The 19,493-nt window shown below is 42.3% G+C and overlaps 1 protein-coding gene across 2 annotated transcripts in view; it reads left to right on the top strand.

Moving 5' to 3' along the window:
- nos1apa (nitric oxide synthase 1 (neuronal) adaptor protein a) overlaps window positions 1-19,493 on the top strand; it is a 104,123-nt gene that overhangs the window by 38,320 nt on the left and 46,310 nt on the right. For both annotated transcript variants that reach the window (XM_076278626.1, XM_076278625.1), the window contains 2 exons: window positions 13,184-13,292; window positions 18,966-19,107. In XM_076278626.1, coding sequence (XP_076134741.1) covers window positions 13,184-13,292; window positions 18,966-19,107 — 251 coding nt within the window. The remainder of the gene's footprint in view (window positions 1-13,183; window positions 13,293-18,965; window positions 19,108-19,493) is intronic.

Raw genomic sequence — 19,493 nt, 5'->3', positions numbered from 1 at the left:
TATACACACACATGAAATGCATTAGTTTCTAATTACTGACATTTTTTATTTCCAACACATACACAATACAAGTAAAACAAAATGAAATAGTGCTGTCCCAAATAAATGAAACACAGGCTAATGATTGGCATTTGAATGTATTAAGCCTCTAGCCTTCAGTTTGCTGTCTGTCAAGGGACAGCTGTCAAATTCATATTTGTTGCTGTCAAAAAGTGAGAAAAGAGCTGCTGGAATTGGAACAGTTTAGAACGAAAATAGGTTTAATTAGAATTTCATTACTCTGTCATGATGGCTGGAGTGCAGTTCTCTGACTGGGTCCACATTTAAGCAGGAGAATATCCTGTGAATATTACTGGGAGATTTTTGAAAGATTTAAAAGAAAACACACAAAAAGATGGCTACATGAATTACTTGAGATGAATTTTGGCTGTTCTGAGAAAAGGGGCTTAACATTCTCAGAAAAAAACTGATATTTAAAACATCTCATTCTGACCCCCCCCCCATCAACTCTATTCAACTCCTTTGGGGAAAAATACCCTTCTCTTGCCTACCAGTGAATTGTTTTACCAGCAAGCTGCACTAATCCTCTCGGTCTTCTCCATCCTATAATAAGCCCACCCACACCACTATTCTATAGAGAAAACAGACTCTTATTCAGATTACCTCTCTCAACATTCACACTTGAATCATAGTCTTTTCTCTCTGTCTCGTCACAGTTCTATCTACTTACAAAGAGCTGAAGCTCAATGAAGACCACCAGAGAGGATTGTTAAGCATCTCCCTGTTTTGGCTCTGCATCGAACCATGTTGACATTCGCTAAGGAAATTGTGAAAGCCTCATGCGGAACACTAGCGTACACGCATTACTAATTCCAACTTAATTAATTACGGTGATGTTTGGCACTATGGAATCGTAATGACAAATCAATTCCAATCTGGAACACATCTCTGATTTCTTAAACAACTTGAAAGTTCTTTCTTAAAACTTAGCTGGCCTTGCTTCCAGTGTTTACCTCTGGCTGGGGAGATTGTCTGCCATCCTTAGTTTAGCTGCCATTTTCCATGTCATCATAATGAAGGATTGCTGGGAACACCAGAACAGGATGGTGGTGCCTTTGATCTGGGTATAAAGGCTGTAATTATTAGGAGATTAGTAAGGAAGGGTCAGTGCAAATTATTTCTCACCTTTTGTCAGCATAATTGTCCCAGCCACCACCTCCCCCCAACACACACACACACACACACACACACACACACACACACACACACTTAGCCAACCCCCAGTGTGATACATTCTTTATCATTTAGTACTGTAATCCCCGCTGGTCTCCCACATGCTCCCCCATTTGCACCTTCTTCCAGACTTAATTTGCCAACTCTCGCTTTATCACAGAGAGTATTCGCTTTTTGTTGAGCTCATGCCACGCTCTCTCTCCAGAGTTTGATTCAGCCGGCTCTTCATGGTCTGCCCGTGTTGTCATCTGAAAATATCTTGACAAAAGGAAGAAAAAAAGGTCAGAAACGAGCAGGGCCACTGCACAGCTGCTGGAACCTGGGCTAAAAATAGCTGAATTGACTGATAAGGACAGAAAACTATCAATAGAACATTTCTACAATATAACATTACACAACATATGTATACTTTTGCTGCATATTCTGGTGGTATACAACATATTGTAAGAAGTGAAAATTATTGTATGGTTTCATACTTCTCTGCATGGCAGGTCCAGTACACTTAACCCTTCCCAAGCCTCTCAATTTGTGGTGTTGACGGCTGGTGTTGACTGAAACCTCAAATTAAGAGATTGAATAAGGCACAGGTCTCTTATGCTCACGTCAGTTTAATCACTTCATCCAGATTAGCTGGCGAACTAATCCTTTTTAAGTGGTTAATTGCAGTTATTTGTTTTATATACCTCCATGTTAGTTAAGGTGAGAATTTTAAACTAAGGCGTACAAACACAGAAACAAAGGCTCTGTCTCTGACCACTTTCTAATGGCAAAGGGATTTGTCCAGTAATGCATGGCTTGGCAAAAAAAGTTGTGAAAAACGTACTGTCAATTTTTGGAGGACCGATTTCTCTCCCTTTTGAAAAAAAGAATGAAAGAAATGAAGGGAGACGTGTATGGTCTGGTGGGGAATTCTTCACAGTTCACTAGCAGTCAAAGTCTATAGCAGCAGCCCTAGTCTCATAAAAGGCCCTGGAGGAAATCCAAAACTCCACTGTGCGATAAGAGGAGCATTTAATCATCTCCTCATTGATTCCCATTTCAGCCCAACAAACTTTCAGAGCATAAAAGTTCCCTCCCGATCAAGCAAAGGGCATTTGTTTCATCCGATCCAAAGCAGGGTATGTCCGATGACATTTTAAAGTGAATGAACATCAGAGTAGGGAGTCAGAAGCCAATGTCCTGTAGGTTAATTAATCACAAGCACGTTATTGTTTAGTATTTCTTTAGAAGTGTGATTAAGACCTAGTGTCTTGTGAAATTTTTAGAACAGGAACCACCTCTTGAGGATAATTAATATTGAGATGACTATGTCTTGTTTGCCGTGGGTGTGTGTTTATCTGAGCTGCAGGGTGACCTTGGAGCCTCCTCCGAAAAACACTGATCACATTCTGCAGGCATTTTCATCAACATAGTAGGCCCTGTAAGGCCAACAAGGAAACTGCTGACATTGTGGCTGATGCTGAAACAGATAGGGGATACTATACACAAGACCAAGTTCATACGCAAACAATAGCAACCGCATGTGTTTTCTTATAATACTCCCGGACTTGAGAGTATGTCTGCGTCCTCTCAAAAAGAGTGGAGTGTAATAAGATTTTTCCGATCTGCTGAAGCCTGAACATAAGTGCTGTTCATTTCTCCTTATAAAATGGTGTTCTAGAATTTTCCATTTAGTGTGACATACTGAATATGTCTCAGAACATTCCCTCTGAAAGCCAGATTGTAGATGTGTGTGTACGTACAGTATAGTACATACGAGGTCTGCTCTGCAATACGCTGCTTTGAACATAATGTGCCAGTGTGTTTCCCTGTAGGATAATATCTGCTTACATCATCATTAATTAGTCTTCAGTTTTTCTCTTGTCTTGTGTAACAAACTCTGCAACCATCTGCCCTCATGTGCCATGGCCTCCCATAGCGGTTTTGTTGTGAACTATAGTTCACAATAGTTCATAACAAGCCAGTAAATAACACGGAAAAGCCCATCATACTCCACCAGTAAATTAGCCACGCGAGATTTCTGCCAGCGCAGGGTTATGGCTAATGAATTGTGGGAAAGCAGGCCCTCTACTAGTGGGTGATTACCGTGCCGAGTGCTGCGAGTGACGACAGCGCATCAGCTGTGTGGCCTTGAAGGATGTGTCCCTAGGGTAGGACCTGAGGACAGGAACTTTCCCCTCTTTCACTTTGAAATACGCTTTACTGGGCTTCAGAAACCATGAAACTGCTACTCATCTCCCCCTACAGACCTCGTTGTCATCCTCCTCCTCCCTCCCTCTATCCCCCGTTCCTCCCCCAGGATATGTCTGCATGCCATGATAAGGGATATGGCCTAGATCCCTCAAAGGAGTTCCATAGCTCCTGCAGCAGAGCACAGACAGAGGGCCACAGAGCCTGCTTTGTTATCCAGCACACCATCATCACATGTTATTGAGAGAGAGACAGAGAGAGAGAGACAGAGAGAGAGAGACAGAGAGAGAGAGACAGACAGAGACAGACAGAGAGAGAGAGAGACAGACAGACAGAGAGAGAGAGAGAGAGAGAGAGACAGACAGAGAGAGAGAGAGAGAGAGAGACAGACAGAGAGAGAGACAGACAGACGGCGAGAGAGAGAGGAACAGACAGATAGAGAGAGAGAGAGACAGAGAGGGACAGAGAGAGACCGACAGACATCCACTAGAGGAGTAGCCAAGGTAAATAGACTCCTGTATCCTGGACCGGCTAGTAAAACAGTAAACAGACCTGGTGGCTTGGAGACTCACAGAATGTGTAGCCAAGCACTGGTCGTCTCGGTATATCTATGTTCTGTTATGGAGTGAATGCTCCTCTCAGTTTCCTGCTGTGTTCACTGCAGGCTGCAGACTGGTAGACCTCAGCACCGCAGTATTACCAGTGCACAGAACAGGACAACAAGATTGCCAGTGGGGAAAAAAATGACCAGGCGAAAAAATACACCTTGTGCGTCATTTCAGAAGAAATTAGGGTCCTCAGGGGAGGAAATGTGAAGGTGGGAAACAGGATCATCATCTTGCCCCAAGGCTGCCACTACAGCTCTCTCTCTCAGCATCACAGGAAAAAAAAACTTTACCCATTGGCATTCTGTGTGTGTGAGGGCTTTACCACTAATATCTCTGGCTTACCCTGTTCATCACAGGAGACTTTTTCCCTTCATCCCTGCACCAAGACAAACACTTTTTACCTGACAGAGATTCTACTACCCAAGGCGAAACTGAGCTTGTAGAATCAGTGTAAATCAGCAAGACAAAGCCACCGAATACCAAAGAGTTGTTAGCAGCTTAAACAAGTGTTCTATGCTTTGGCACAGACTTTGCATCATAGGGTCATGCCATATTTTTCAAGCAGCACAGAATTTTTGTCTTTTTGTCTGATTCGTAGCTGAGTTTTTATATCTCTCTGCTTCAGATCTTAGCTATTGAACTGTGTGCTGTGGTGTTGGAGACGACGTGAGGCTGGTTAAAGTTGTAGATGGCGATGGCGTACGGGCGCTGCTTGTGGGAGGAGAGGGGGCTGAAATTAGGTCTCATTAGACCTGTCCGCAAAGCATGGAGGAGTGAACGCTCGCCGCTTAATTAGAGACCTCGCTGCCAGTGCCGCGCTCCGAGACGGAGATCCTGCTTGGCACCCGCACTCCCCTGTCGCCTCCCCACGCACGAGGAACCCGCTTAATCACCGTCAATTAAGCGTAGCCCTGCGCTGGAAGGAAAATGTGTGGTTAGACCAGTGGTCATTGGCGAGGGTTTATCGAAGTACAGGCTTGCTTGGGTTGACTTTTGGTTTCTTTAAGGATCATTCTACTGGAATGAAACCTGTGGTGTTAACTGGTGTGTGTGTGTGTGGTCTGAGATGTAATGAGCAAAGAAACACAGATAGATGTTTGACTGACTCCTTGGGTAGGGACAGGCGCAGCAAATAGTAATATGCCTGTATGCACATAATTGTATCACTGTTAAGGCCATACAGCGCTCTGATGCAGCACATCAGAAATAGCAATATAGTTTTCTATTGGATGTTTGCATAGATGCTGTAATATAGCAATATCGTTTTCTATTGGATGTTTGCATAGATGCTGTAATATAGCAATATAGTTTTCTATTGGATGTTTGCATAGATGCTGTAATAGAGGAAGTAGGCCCGAGGGGACTGCGTGTTGTTATGGCCTGTGGGCCGTGTTGAGCTTTGCTGATGAAGAATGTGAAAGCCTGTGTCAGCTCTCTGAGCTCAGAGCATGATGTGCTGCTTACTCATTTGAATGCCAGTCACAACATTTAAGTGTTGCTGGTTGTGTTTTTGCTGCTGAATAGGCGATTTTCTGTTGTTTTCCTTGTTTATTTCTCTCATGTCCACGGCCTGGGCAAATGCAAGTAGACACGGCTGTATCATTATCACTGATTATTGTCATGAATTGAAAAGCTAGTGGATTTGTCTCAAGGTATATAAGTAATAATTGTCACATTGTTTTTGTACATTCAATCTATACATTTTAATTCTGGCTTATTTGTGAGCAGTTTTCCAGATTTGCATAATTCTAGTAACAATAAAAATAATGACTTATCGCCGCCTTCCAAGATACCCAAGGTTGCTTTATAAAAGCAAAAAAGGAGGGGTAGGGAAGCGGGGTTAGAGGCCAAAGGTCTTTTGAACATGCCAAGGGAGGGGGCACTGCGTACGTGGAGAGGTAGATTGTTCCATAGACTGTGGGCAACAGAACAGAACACTCTGTCCCCAAATTCTGTACTCACAGAGTGCTAAATGTGGAGGCATATTCATATCAGATCTGCTACTTTTAATAAGTGTTGCTAGATAGGTCTTAAGCATTATGCTCATGGTTTTCTGTCTTTCATCTGGTTCATTTACAATGAAACTGTCTTTACTACTCCTAGTCCACTGTCCAGCAGTCTCATGTTTGTCCTGTTAACTCTAGTCACTTTAGGCACCTGAATATCTTGTGACATCAGTTCTTTATGGAATACAGGTTAACTCACCTGTTCCCAAGTAGTCTGTGAGCACCTCCACCATAACCACAGTTCACTTTTTCCATCAGCCTCAGACAATTTAAAGCTCCTGTCCATTCTTGTAAAACAAAATCCAATAGAAGTGTTGGGGTTGATTTAGATATACCCGTCTGCACTGGCCTGTGCCTACTTCATTCCCTAACTTCCGCTACCTTCCGCATATCTTTTGCTTCTTCCCTTCAAAGGCTTCCTCAATCGTATTTTCAAAGAGAATTGTTCGCTCAATAAAGGAAACGGTGCACTCACGCTCAGAATAGAACACTGTGTCTGGTCTCATAGCAATGCTTTCCAACATCGGCCAGCAAACTCAAATCCTTCCCCCGGCCCCATTTGTCAGGACTGTTTGTATGTGCCTAGTGTCCCCTTTTCTGACCCTCTCTTACAAAATAAATTTTATTCATACTTCTACTCACACCCTGTTCATTTTCAAACAAGCATGCCCCTCCTCTCAGGAAGTGTAGCCTTACTCCATGCTTTCCAATTGTATACTTGACCCGAACCCTCTGCTCTTCCACTCTGTACCTGGCCAATGATATCCCTATGGTGTAATGTGTCTCATGCATGTTGAACTGCTTCATCTGGATTTCACTACTCTGCTGTAATGGTTGGAGAAGTGTTCTAGACTGTTCTTAGACTGTGATAGTCATCTCCTGATGTGGCCTTTACACATTTAAACTCCTCCACCAAGCTGGTCTTTGTTAACTCTAGAAACGGCTTCTACATACAATGCTATATTACTTTGACACGCTAAGCCATTTCCTAGTTTCCTTATTCATAATTTTGTCAGATTTCACATTACCTGGAGAGGAGGTCCTATCAATGGTATGAATAACCTAACAATGAATTCTCCAAGATCTTCAACCTGTCCTCAGTCACTCAACATGGAACTGTACCACTTGCCTAAACTCTTCACTGATTTATCTACACTAAAATCAATCATCTCATTGTCAGTATACAAAATGCATGCATAGATGCACCTCTACATTTCACTTTCATCCTTGCCCATTTTAGATTATCAAGTGAAATGGCTGACAGTCGATCGGTACACATGGGTGGTTGTTGGAAGCTGTATGTAGTCCGTATAAGGTCAGATGAGAGGGACACAGGTGCCGTCCTGCAGCCTTTTACAGTCGGAGCCACTGGAATCCAATTTGTATGGTCTGAGTGCAGTCTCTTTCTGACACATTCTGAAAGCCTAGTCTGACACTAGGTGAAGCTCAGATCTCTATAAACACGTTTAAATCCATGAAAGCCTTTTTCATGTTTCTCTTCAAATATTTACCATCTATTCGTATGGCTTCTCATCATATGGTTGCTTGGGTGAGGAGTGCAGTCATTTGAAGTTGGCCTATAAATGGATTTTCATGCATTTGTAATATGCCATTTTCATTATCAGTCTTCAGATCAATATTGAGCCCATCTTTAAGCATGAAAACATTTCCATTTCAAAAGAATCATGTATACTATATATGTGAGAGAGCTGACATATAGGTGGATCCTATGTCTATGATCTGAATCCTATATAATCCTCAGGACTGCAATCCTCTATAATCCCCAGGACTCGCTTTGGGTTGCACTTTGTGCATGTTAAATGCGCTATACTAAATAAAACTGACTTGACTTGACTTGCAAGAAATCTAGGAGTTGTTCTCGACAACCAACTAAACTTCTCAAATCATGTTGCCTCAGTCGCCCGGTCATGCCATTTCGCACTCTACAACATACGGAAAATCAGGACTTACTTGACTCAAGATGCTACCCAACTTCTGGTTCAGGCAATAGTCATCTCATGACTCGACCCTCCTGACAGGTCTCCCAGCCTGCGCAGTGAAACCTTCAGATGATCCAGAACGCGGCGGCACGCCTGGTCTACAACCAACCCAAAAGGGCACATGTTACCCCGCTGCTCATCCAGCTTCACTGGCTACCTATGGCGGCCCGCATCAAATTCAAGGCTCTAACGCTTGCCTACAAAGTAGTCTACGGTTCTGCTCCCGCCTACTTGAATGCCCTTATACAGACATACGCTATCTCTAGACCACTGCACTCCTCAGACGAACAACGTCTAGCTCTACCACCGGTACGCTCAGGCCAATCCAAACTTTTCTCATCTGTTGTTCCTCGTTGGTGGAACACACTGCCAGTTCCTACAAGAGCAGGGACATCCCTCTCCATTTTCAAAAAACTCCTGAAGACCCAGCTCTTTAGAGAACATCTCCTCTCATAGCACCACTTACAACAAGTCTTGCTGATGCTAGCACTTACCAGCCGTCTTGAACTGACACGTAACTGGGTCATTCCACGCCAACTCAGCCACCCATGTACATGACACCTCTCAGATTTTGCTGAAAAGCAGTGAAAATATGCCTTATGTTACCAAACGAGGGAATCTGAAGTTTCAGCTCAATATCTCAAACGGTTTGCCCGTGGCGTCCATTTGAATTTCGGGTGCCACGGCCGTAATTGACACATTGAAATGTCACATTTCATCTTTTGCCATTTTTGGAAGCCCATAACGTCTGTTCTAATAGTGGTAGAAGGCTGGAAACTGGTGTGGTAGTTCATTGTAGCCTGTACTACACAATTCAACATTCCTTACTGTTTGGGTGAGAGGTGGGTCACCAAAGTCCTAAAAAATGTTGACGGCATGTGTGATTTTTCACTTTTTGGGTGGCCTTAGCACCACAAGGAATGATCATATTTATTCTAAACAGGATTATTTGTTATATGTGGGAACCTTGCTCTTGCCAAAATGAATTTGAAGGGTATGGTACCACTGGCGGGGGTTTTATGGGGGTCCAAAAACCCTCTCCGGCAGAGGTGACTCTTTTGGAACCCCATATTTGGACCCCCAAATGACCATGTGGGCACTTGATGATCCTAATGGGATTTATACCAGATAAAGATACATATTTGTTCTTTCTTTTAATGAAATAATATTTTTGACTATGAAGCTCCATAATATTAATTTTATTCTTCATAATGCACCATTTTGGACATTGTTTCCAGAAGTCTGGAATGTAAATCAGGGAGAATTTAGTGATGATAAAGCATGAAAATAGTGGTAATAACTTAGTATTACGCTCAGTGATGGCAAACAATTAAATACTGAGACTGTCACGGATTAACCCCTTATCCCCCATGAAAGAGACCCGCCATCAAACTTTTAAAGAACTAAATAACAAGAACGTTAAATAGTGTAAGAACTAAATAACAAGAATGTTAAATAGTGTAAGAACTAAATAACAAGAATGTTACATAGTGTAAGAACTAAATAACAAGAATGTTAAATAGTGTAAGAACTAAATAACAAGAATGTTAAATAGTGTAAGAACTAAATAACAAGAATGTTAAATAGTGTAAGAACTAAATAATAAGAATGTTAAATAGTGTAAGAGTTTTTCCTTGCCGCTGTCACTCTCCAAATACAATTTAATTGAAAATTTAATTAAATAGTGTCTTTAACTATTATCCAAGAAATTGTGGAAGCAGTGGCATAATTTTGTCATGGTCCTTTTGGTCAAGTTTGAATTGGCGAGCACTGCGTCCAAAGATGTCTGGCACACTGACGCAACAAATGATATGTTGGAATGGCACCCAACAGGGGATCGGTCTTTGGTCCGATGGCCATGTAAGGATGTTGTTGAACAGCACAACTGCAATTTTATTGATATTACCTGAAATGCACAATTAAATAGCATGACTCATGTTTTTAAAATGGAGATATAGTGTTTGGAACCAAACTATTCATTTTATAATCCCTCCGTTGATATTCTGGGGAAGAATAATACCGAAACAGACATTATTTATCTGGACATTGGATAAGCTAAGTGAAGAAAAATTGCCTGCAGTAAACATGGCCACAGGAAGGGTAGGCTGGCATTTGGAAATGTCTCCTTTTGTTTCAGTGGTAGGGTTTGGAGTCTCATGACACTTTCTCCCTCTCCCTCTTTCTCTTAAAACTACTGATGACATTTCAGGGCTTTTGTTTGCATACAGGGGCCTGCAAAAGACACAGTAGGCTGCAGCCACAGGCCCAGTGCGAACTAAGACGCATTAAAAGGCGTCAATAATTCAGTAAGCCTGGAGCATGTTGATGAGTGGAAAAGTGTCCCCCTGCATCTGTAACACGTGTGAGTTGCATTGGTTTAACTCAACACCACTGTAATGAAAGACTTGAGAACAGAAATCAACAGTGAGGGATTCTTTATCAATATAATGCATTTGCAAGTACTTCATCAATATGCATGTGATGCGAGTGCTTTTGCTATGTTGGGTTTCTCTGAAGTGAGCTGAAGTAATGTGGAGAGGAATATATGCACTCTTCCATGAGGGACTTGGCAACACTCTTCAAGCAGTTACTCTGCTGCTTCAGCAACTTATGAAATGTTTATTGTTTATTTAATGTTTATTAGAAAACATATGGTGAGTTAATGTCCTTGTGTTTGAGTAAGAGTATTTCACTGATTACACAACGATAAAAAATGACAATTGGTGGTAAATAACATTGCAGTATTAGTGCATCTTATAGCTCTGAAAGCTTCATCAGCATACTTTCTCACCATTTCGTGTTTGTAATGATAGAGCATTTCTCAGAATACAAAAACATCAGACAGAAACTAAACTGACGGCATGAGCAAATTATCCCATTCACTCGGGGAACAGTAATGTGATTTTCTCTTAATAATCCAAACTAGTCAAAACATGAGCATGTATTCAAAACAGAATTAGAGTGGAGTTTCAGAGCTAGATTTGTCTTGTGTCCGATGTTTTACGAAAGGTTGTTGATGATTGATGATGGTCCGTGCCTCCTAAAGCAACTCTGGCTTAATTGTTAAAGCGTAATTCCAGTCCCCTGGCCTTTATTATGATATTAAAAGTGGTGTCAGGACCACGAGAGCGGGATAGATGTTTTGGCAGCTGCTGCTTCTCTCGGCGTTGATGAATGCAGAGGCTCGGGAAAGACTCCCTAAACAGCATGTGTCTTCCTTCGAAAGCGCTGAGTCGACATGCAGCTTGGGCTGTCAACAGCAGGCAGGAGAATCAAATTAATGAGAAGCCGTATTTTCGCCCGACCGTTGTTTCACGCCGCCACTGTGAGGTCTTAGCACGTTCATTTGAAAATTGCCCACCTGAGCGCTTGCCGACAAGATGCAGCGTTGAACCTGCCAGTTGTCACGTCTCACGCTACCATGAGGTTTTTTTTTTCTTCTTCTTTTAAGCGAATCAGAAATGCCCTCCTGATGCCTTATGCTCCTTTGACACGTCCACTTCTCACCTCACACCTCCCCTTGGGCACGGAAGGGCATGTTCATAAAGCCAGACACACATGCAGTACACACTTGACCCCATTTCACTGAACTGGGCAAGAATCTCTGGATGATATATAGACCTGTTCTCTGAGCTACATGAGTTTAATAGGAAACAGCGATGAAACAGTGATGTTTGTTTAACATGAAACAGGGATGCTTATTTATCATTGATGTATGTTTGTTTTAACTGCCAGGCCCTGTAGTGAGCAAATATGCAGATATGTTTATCATTATGCTCTGAAGGTCATATCAATTATATATGTGTCTTTGTGCTTTGCCATAAAGATTTGTTTAGCTAAACTATTGATACTATAAAATAAATAAATATTTATTTTTCCAACCACCCAACAGAGATGCAAAACAAATATTGATTTAAGTTAAGACATGAGGTAAATATGAGGGAGCACAAATGATAGCTGTCCTATTAGTGACTTTCATTTGACTGTCCTGTCACTTGATAATTCATGATGGCACAAAGGTGCCTCTGTTGGACCCATCAACAAATGCATGATATGCTACTCTGGGAAAAGAAATAAATGCAAGGAATAAAAATGCACTGAAAAATGTGAGAATGTTGCAGCATTCTTACTCACAACAGAAGCTAGAAATGTAATTTAAAAAGATGCATTTTGTTCCCCTGCTTTGTGAAAAGACCACCATTGCAGGGCACTTTAGTGGTTGATTCAGATGTATTGAAGTTGTTTCAGTTGTCACTTCTCTGGAGCCTTAGGGATTTTCTTCCTTTTATTTTCAGCCCAGCTACCCCTTTGATATCCCGTGGCAGCCAGGCCATTTGTCAATTGATAAGGCCATGGAGGGGAAACCCAGTGTTTCACCCACTGTGTTTCAACACAGTGTTTCAGTTCAGAGGCCGCTTTCCAAAGTAGGGAATTGATCTGTATCAGCCTGATTGAAGGAGAAGAGGGGAAATTAATGTTTATCAGATTCCCTGACCAAAACGATTGCTTTTCCACTCTTTTACTGGCGAGATGGTCCTCTTTAGATAGGCTTTCCTGTCGGTCAGTTCGGCTGTGGACCTGGAGGTTGGCGCCAAGCTACAGATACTTACTTACTTTCCTCTCCTTTCATTTACTACTATAGGCTTTGTCTTTGTGCAAATGCATAGAAATGACATGCAGTGAATGGCTTTCTTTTGCCTTGCAATAAATCATTCCAGTTGGTTTCCCGTGACAACACAAAAGGGTATCTATAATGGTCATTGAAAGTAGCAGTAATAGGATCCACATAAAGGTTATTGAGATACCATCTCCTTTGCCTGTCATTATGCTTGTGTCTTCTTCAGCTCTCTGCATTTCCAAAATGCAAGTTTAAAAGGCTTCATTTTTTATCTTCTGGTCTCCAATTTTAGATGCTTTGCTAGTCATTCATCTATTCACTGTTCTCTAGGCTTGTTGACCTTCAACGCTGTTTAAATGAGCGGTATAATAATTGAATTTTGCTCAAACCATTCCTTGTAGCAGAAGGCAACTTTGTTATTAAACAAAAATAGTCAATAGGTAAAATACTAGTCAACTTTGCTGAATTTGCTGTCTGTAGAAAATAGAAATTGGAAATACTAATTATGGAAACCTTTATGTGTTTCAGGATATTTTACGTTTCCCACGACTCACAGGATTTGAAGATCTTCAGTTACATTGCTAGAGATGGGCAAAGCAATGTGTTTCGGTGCAATGTCTTCAAGTCAAAGAAAAAGGTGAGTCCTCGTCAAATATAAATCATTCTATTCATGTAGGGATCACATATTTCTAAGACCAACTTGAGTCCTTCATTTTGACTGTGTTTGTCAGTAGGTGAGGATGACCAGTAGATATGATGGAAAATCACATCTCCTTTACGTGATAAAGCAATATTCTACTTCATAAAGACATAAATGGTAAATTCAATCTTTTGGAGAGACCTATTCACATGCCACCATACACACACATAAGCACACACACACACACACATACAGGAAAGAAAGAACGATTTTGTGGTGGCTTCAGCACAGTTCCACAGGGGCGGTACCGGTTCCCTGGGCAGTGTAGTTGAACAGTATGCGCTGTTCAGAAGCGACTGTGTTATTCTCTCCACTCACTCAGGCAGAAAGCAATACACAAAGCAGGAGCAGTGAAGCATGCCCACAACACTCAGCATGTCCTCCACTGCAGTGGTCTACCAAACAGAGAGGCCCACAGTTAGCATGCACGATGACGCACACCCACCCTGCTAACTCACTCAACAACACAAATGCCAAGAGGGTCCATCTAGATACTCTTTTATTCTCACATGAGTTTCAGCTGTGACCTGAGTGAGTCACTTACTGGTCTTCCACACATTAAATAGCATAACTGGGCTCGTATTGATAATCATATATGGAAAGAAACCATAGAAACCAATCATATAAGGAAAGAAACAGGTGTGTTGTTATTGTACAGCTGACACATTATTTTGTTATATAGACCCTTTCAGTCTGTTCCTAGAGGGTTTCCAGTTGAAACATTCCAAACCAACACAGATACTTTGAAATAAAAATGAACTGGACCATAGCCTAATGCTCTACAAAATGATTTTTGTTTGTCTCCAAGTTAACATTAGATCAATGTTGCTTTATGTGCCACTGAAAATGCCTGAGGAACACACATCCTTGTTTATGGTCTGTAGCATTCATGCTATGCTTAGTGAAGTATGAGTGATCTTATGTCTCGGGCGGGTGGGGACACCTATCTATGTTTAGAAGACGGGGAGGCGATTTGAACTGGTGATTTGAGAAGAATGTGTTTCTCATGCTTGTCTTGCTCGGTAAACCTTTGCTCCAAAGTTTTGTTTTTAAGAGGGCCAGGGCTCAGAGCCACCATGATTAGCTGTGACTTCAAAGGTCTGCCCAGGGAAATCCTCATTTTGCGTTGAGACAGGTATAAAAGGAGCCCTAATTGCCCTGTCATTATCAGAGACTACTAAATGACAGTAGCACCCTCTGGGGAATCAATTAGAGCGATCAGGCAGCTTGCGGAGAAGAAGTGCTGCATGGCATCTTAATGCCACCTGAGTGGCTCCCTGTAGGGGGCTCGGCGACGCGATCGACTGAGAGACGGAGCCGGAGCCTCAGATCTGACAACCAGGATTTTCTCCTGCCAGCCTGGTGCCAGAGGGCTGTTCATCTTGCCACCCATCACCCACGAGGCCGAGGGAAATGGCTGTCCTAACAAAGCACTTAGACTGGCACTACATCCATCTGCGGTTCTCCCCGCTGATAAAGATTGATAAAGATTAAAGTGGGTCAAGATAAAAAAGATCTGGATTGAGATAGGAGTGTGTTTTTTAAATGATGTTAATTAGACTTGTAATGTAATGTATTTGAGAATGACTTGAAGAGAAGCTATTAGGAGGTGAGGTGCCAGAACACAAGCTTTTAAGGCTCGTCTTTCCCACCATCCAATTTCCCATGTGTAAACCACTCCCAGCGAAACTGTGTGATGTTGTTTTTATACCTGTTTTGGTATCACGAACAGCCCCTCATCAAAAGATGTTTTTTGTAAATTGGGAAAACAACAGAACTCTAAGCATGCTGTGAAAGGGGCTGTCTTGTTTTCCACCTGCTCACAAGAAAAGATATCTTCCTCTTCCAGTCTGCATCTACAAAGGCTCAATATTCATGAGGGCGGTTTGCTTCCCAGTGTCCAGACAGAGAGGCAGGGCTGGCGTTTTCTTGCCAGCGTAAGTTAATCAGCCGGTGATTAAGCCAGCCAACAAATGAGCGTTTCTCAGGGACAGGTGTGCTACTTCCAGATTCAATTACAGATCGCCGCTACCTGCCTCCCCATCCACAGCAGGGAGAAATTACAGAGTGTCGCTCTAAGGCACAGTCTGTCAAATCAGTCACGTCGATAGGTTTAAATATAACTACGAGGCCCAAGTGGAATAGAAACTGCTATTTGTGCAACCTGGCAAGCCTTCAAAGTTACCGTGTTTCAATGTAGAAAGCTCTCATTTGTGGCTGACACACCCGTGAGTTGAGCAGCTGCATAGACAAAACTTTAAATGCTGGCTGACACTTTTTTTGTCCATGTCATGCTCCTCTAAAAAGATATAGGTCCACGTAGAAAGATTAATGGCTAGTCAAACTGGTGTTATTTAATTCCATTAATTCACGAATACTAGTGTGCCAATTCGATAATGATGAATTTGCCATTCAAAAGCTATGTGGGTAAGCATTAAGAGCCCATCATTAGAACTGCAGTATATGTCACTGTTGTCTGTTTTTTACGGAGCCCAGGACGTGTCATTGCAAGATATTTTTGTATATTGAGAGAATGTGCGCTAATTTTACTAAATCGTGCACACGTTTTACTAAATTGTGCTCTCAATTTAGTAAAACGTGCGGACGATTTAGTAAAATGTGCGCGCGCTTTACTAAATACTGCGCTCATTTTACTAAATTGTGCTCTCAATTTACAACAATTAAATTGAAATTTAGTAAAATGAGTGCACTATTTAGTAAAGCGTGCACACAATTTACTAAATCGTATGCACATTTTACTAAATCGTGCGCACGATTTATGAAATTGAGAGCACAATTTAGTAAAACGTGCACACGATTTAGTAAATTGTGCACACAATGTAGTAAAATGAGCACACGTTTTCTGGATATATACCAAAAAATATCTTGCAATGACCCCTCCGCGTTCCTTAGTTTTTGATGCCAAGGCCCTGTTACATATTGGACACCTGGTGTTTTTTCCCTCCATTGATTTGGCTTCCATAGAATTAAAGCTGCAACAACTATTCAATTAGTTGTCAACTATGTAATTGATCGTTGGCTAATATGTTAAAGAAAATGTAAAAACTCTCTGGTTTGAGTTTCTTCTATTTGAATATTTAATGTCATCTTGGGTTTCGGGAATATCCTGACATTTTATATACTCAACAATTAATCGATTATTCGAGAAAACAATTAACAAATGAATCGACTAAATAATCGTTTCTTGCAGCTGTACATGGAATGATGGCTGAGTTGCCAGAGTTGCTAGACCTACAGTATGTATCTGCCATTGTCAGTGTAGCCTGAGATGTCCTTGTAGTTCCAGGCAGGACCTGCTGAAGGTAATTGCTCTTCAGACTGCGGGTCTTTGCCTGCCTCATTTCACTCTCCAGTGTCAGTGTTCATTACCAGCCGGCCATCAAGAGCCATTCAAGTAATTACCCATCAGCTCTTCTCATTTCGTTCTGATAGTCCACATCTAAATGTGGATTGATAATGTCTCATTTTGTTTTACCCCCAGACATCATCTGCTATTACAAAAGCATTTGTTAGATTAAATGATTTGAATTATTTTTTTGTTCTCAACCTGTCGGTCTTAATACATGGCCTTGCATTTAGTGATGCCATTATCTCACATCAATGAAAAATTGAAATGATGTCAATGTCTGTATGTCCACTGCGGTGACAAGGTTTCATAAACAAGATGTATTATCTGGAGCGGGATATTTAATACTGTAGCAGTGGGGGAATCCCTGGGGCTCTGAGGGGAAGATGATGAAGAACGCATGGGATTCTTCCTGACACCTTGTGCTGTAGGACCACTGCTGAAGCACTCTGCTATCTGCTGCCATAATTGTTCTCTATTGCTACCCAAGCCCCTCGTGACAAACCCAGCTGCATAGATAAAGGGCCAATTCTACAGGAAAAGTCATAGTATTAGTAATGCTGGACATGGACGGCATTTGGGATGTATGTCGGGGGGCAAGGCATCTCAGCCAACTATCATCCCAGCCTAATCACCAATATCAATCAGATCGGACATTAGCTGGGTCCCCATCCAACTCTTTAATACGAGTTTTGACCGTTTTAATAGGAAATTCTGAGCTGCTTGAAATTCACATGAAATTCTCAGGATCCAATAAGAAATTAATTATTCTCTAAACAATGGCAGGAACAGGGACGTATGAACGTGCCTAACTTGTCAAATCAGTTTATCAAAGTGTACAGATCTGCGCACACTCTATAGGTCCACACTATAATTTGGGCGTGAACATGACCATTTTTCCGTAAGGGATGTCCAATGTGGTGGAGTGTGCACTACCTCATTTAGTTTACCTGGAACGGGGGCTGCTTTCAAGGAAACCTCCATATCTTGACTTGGAGGTTGCAATTAAATTGATTTTGCTTGTCAGTTTATGTGAAAAATAACTGTCAAATAGATTCAATAAAGGAATGCATAGTCGCCTATTGATGCAAACACAAATTCACCATTAAAGGATGACTCTGGTCTAAGAACAACAAGATGATTAGTGTCATTATGTTAAATTATGTTAATCTGAGTAGTTTTGAGTTATTCCAGTCTTATTCTGTACTGTACCGACTGGACTGGACTGTCATTTTGATCCCCAACGAAGGTTTACACACATTATCATCCAAAAATAGACCCTAGATTGTTCTTAGACGAGAGTTGTCCTTTGATGTCAGCCTCTCACCCTGCACATAAGAAAGGTACTCTTATGATGAGGGTCAAGCCAATGCTATCTGTGTCTGATAGGAAGCAAGAATAGATGATAGCCACCATTCAAAAGGGTGTAGATGGGAAAGGTCTGATTAGTATATCACATATGTCTTATATAATGTTAGTGATGTGTTTTGCATGGATTACATTTTTGTTTATGGAGTTTGTGTACAGTTATGTTTTTCATTGATGGTCACATCCTCCACAAACAGAACTGGAAGACTGAAGGTTAACAGTGACAAACTTAGGCCTCTAGATACAGCCAGATGCTCCATCTGTAAAGGCATATGGTGCATCCCATACATCTTGGCGTCATCTTCTCAAAAAGAAAAAAAATATATAACCCACGGTCCCACCACCATCTGCGCTGTTGAGCAGACCTCCAAATTTTATGGTGTTTGCACCTGGCCTCCACCGAGCGCCCCTCTGCCAGGATGGGATAATGACTCCATCTCCATCCCTCTCGTGAGAGGGGGAATCTGCAGATGCTTGCTCTTGGCAGCCAGGCTGTTTTAGAGAGCCGGGTCAGGGAAGGGAGATTCAGGGCCAGCTCTCAGGGAAGAAAAAGCTATTAGAACACCAGCACCTCATCCTGGAGGTGAACTCCACTAATGATGAGGCTTCCAGTTAAGAGCTGGGCAATTTGGCTTTAATTTCCCCTCTCCCAGCGGCACCCTATTGATGAAAGCAACCAGAAGCAGCCCGGTCACTGAACCCAGACTGCAAATACAAAAGTGGCTTAAAGCAGAATAAATAGGGTTTTTTTCTGGCAGTACCTGTGTGTCTATTGTATTGGACCTATGACTTTTGGCATTAGCAGTGCTCTACCAATCAAGCGAATACTGAGTGTTGGATGAGCTCTTTCCCTGTTCTCTCCCACCGGTGTCCAGAGCCAGGCCATGCGGATAGTGCGGACGGTGGGCCAGGCGTTCGAGGTGTGCCACAAGCTGAGCCTGCAACACACTCAGCAGAACGCAGACGGCCAGGAGGACGGCGATAGCGACAAGACCTGCTCGGGCTCCGAGGTCGCAGGTACACACCATCTTGACTCTTCACACTTCACTTGAGGTCGCTCTTCTGTTCTGTCCTCCCCCCCCCCCCCTCCTCCGCCCTTTCCTTCTTCCTCCTGCTCCTCTCAGCGCGGCACCTGCTAAGCAGCCAATTTGGCACTCTAGGCTTCTTTGAAAAAGTGTGTGTGGGAGAGAATAAGAGACCGATAGAGATAGTGTGTGTGAATGCTCTTTTTAATCTGTGGTAATAGGGATGAATGAATGTTAAAAGAGCTCCTGTGGTGCAGTTAATGCAAGCTGCGAGCAATTCCTGGTGAACCCAGACCAGAGTACGCCTGTTGAGAGCAACGAAATTAGATGCCGTGCGTGCGCGCGTGTGTGTGTGCGTGCGTGTGTGTGTGCGTGCGT

Source organism: Alosa pseudoharengus, unplaced genomic scaffold (assembly GCF_046254945.1).
Source record: "Alosa pseudoharengus isolate Yale_2024_CS ecotype anadromous, Long Island Sound unplaced genomic scaffold, YU_APseudo_1.1 YU_APseudo_1.1_scf_11, whole genome shotgun sequence".
In the NCBI taxonomy this organism is placed as follows: Eukaryota; Metazoa; Chordata; class Actinopteri; order Clupeiformes; family Clupeidae; genus Alosa; species Alosa pseudoharengus.
This window is presented reverse-complemented; position numbering and strand designations above follow the sequence as displayed.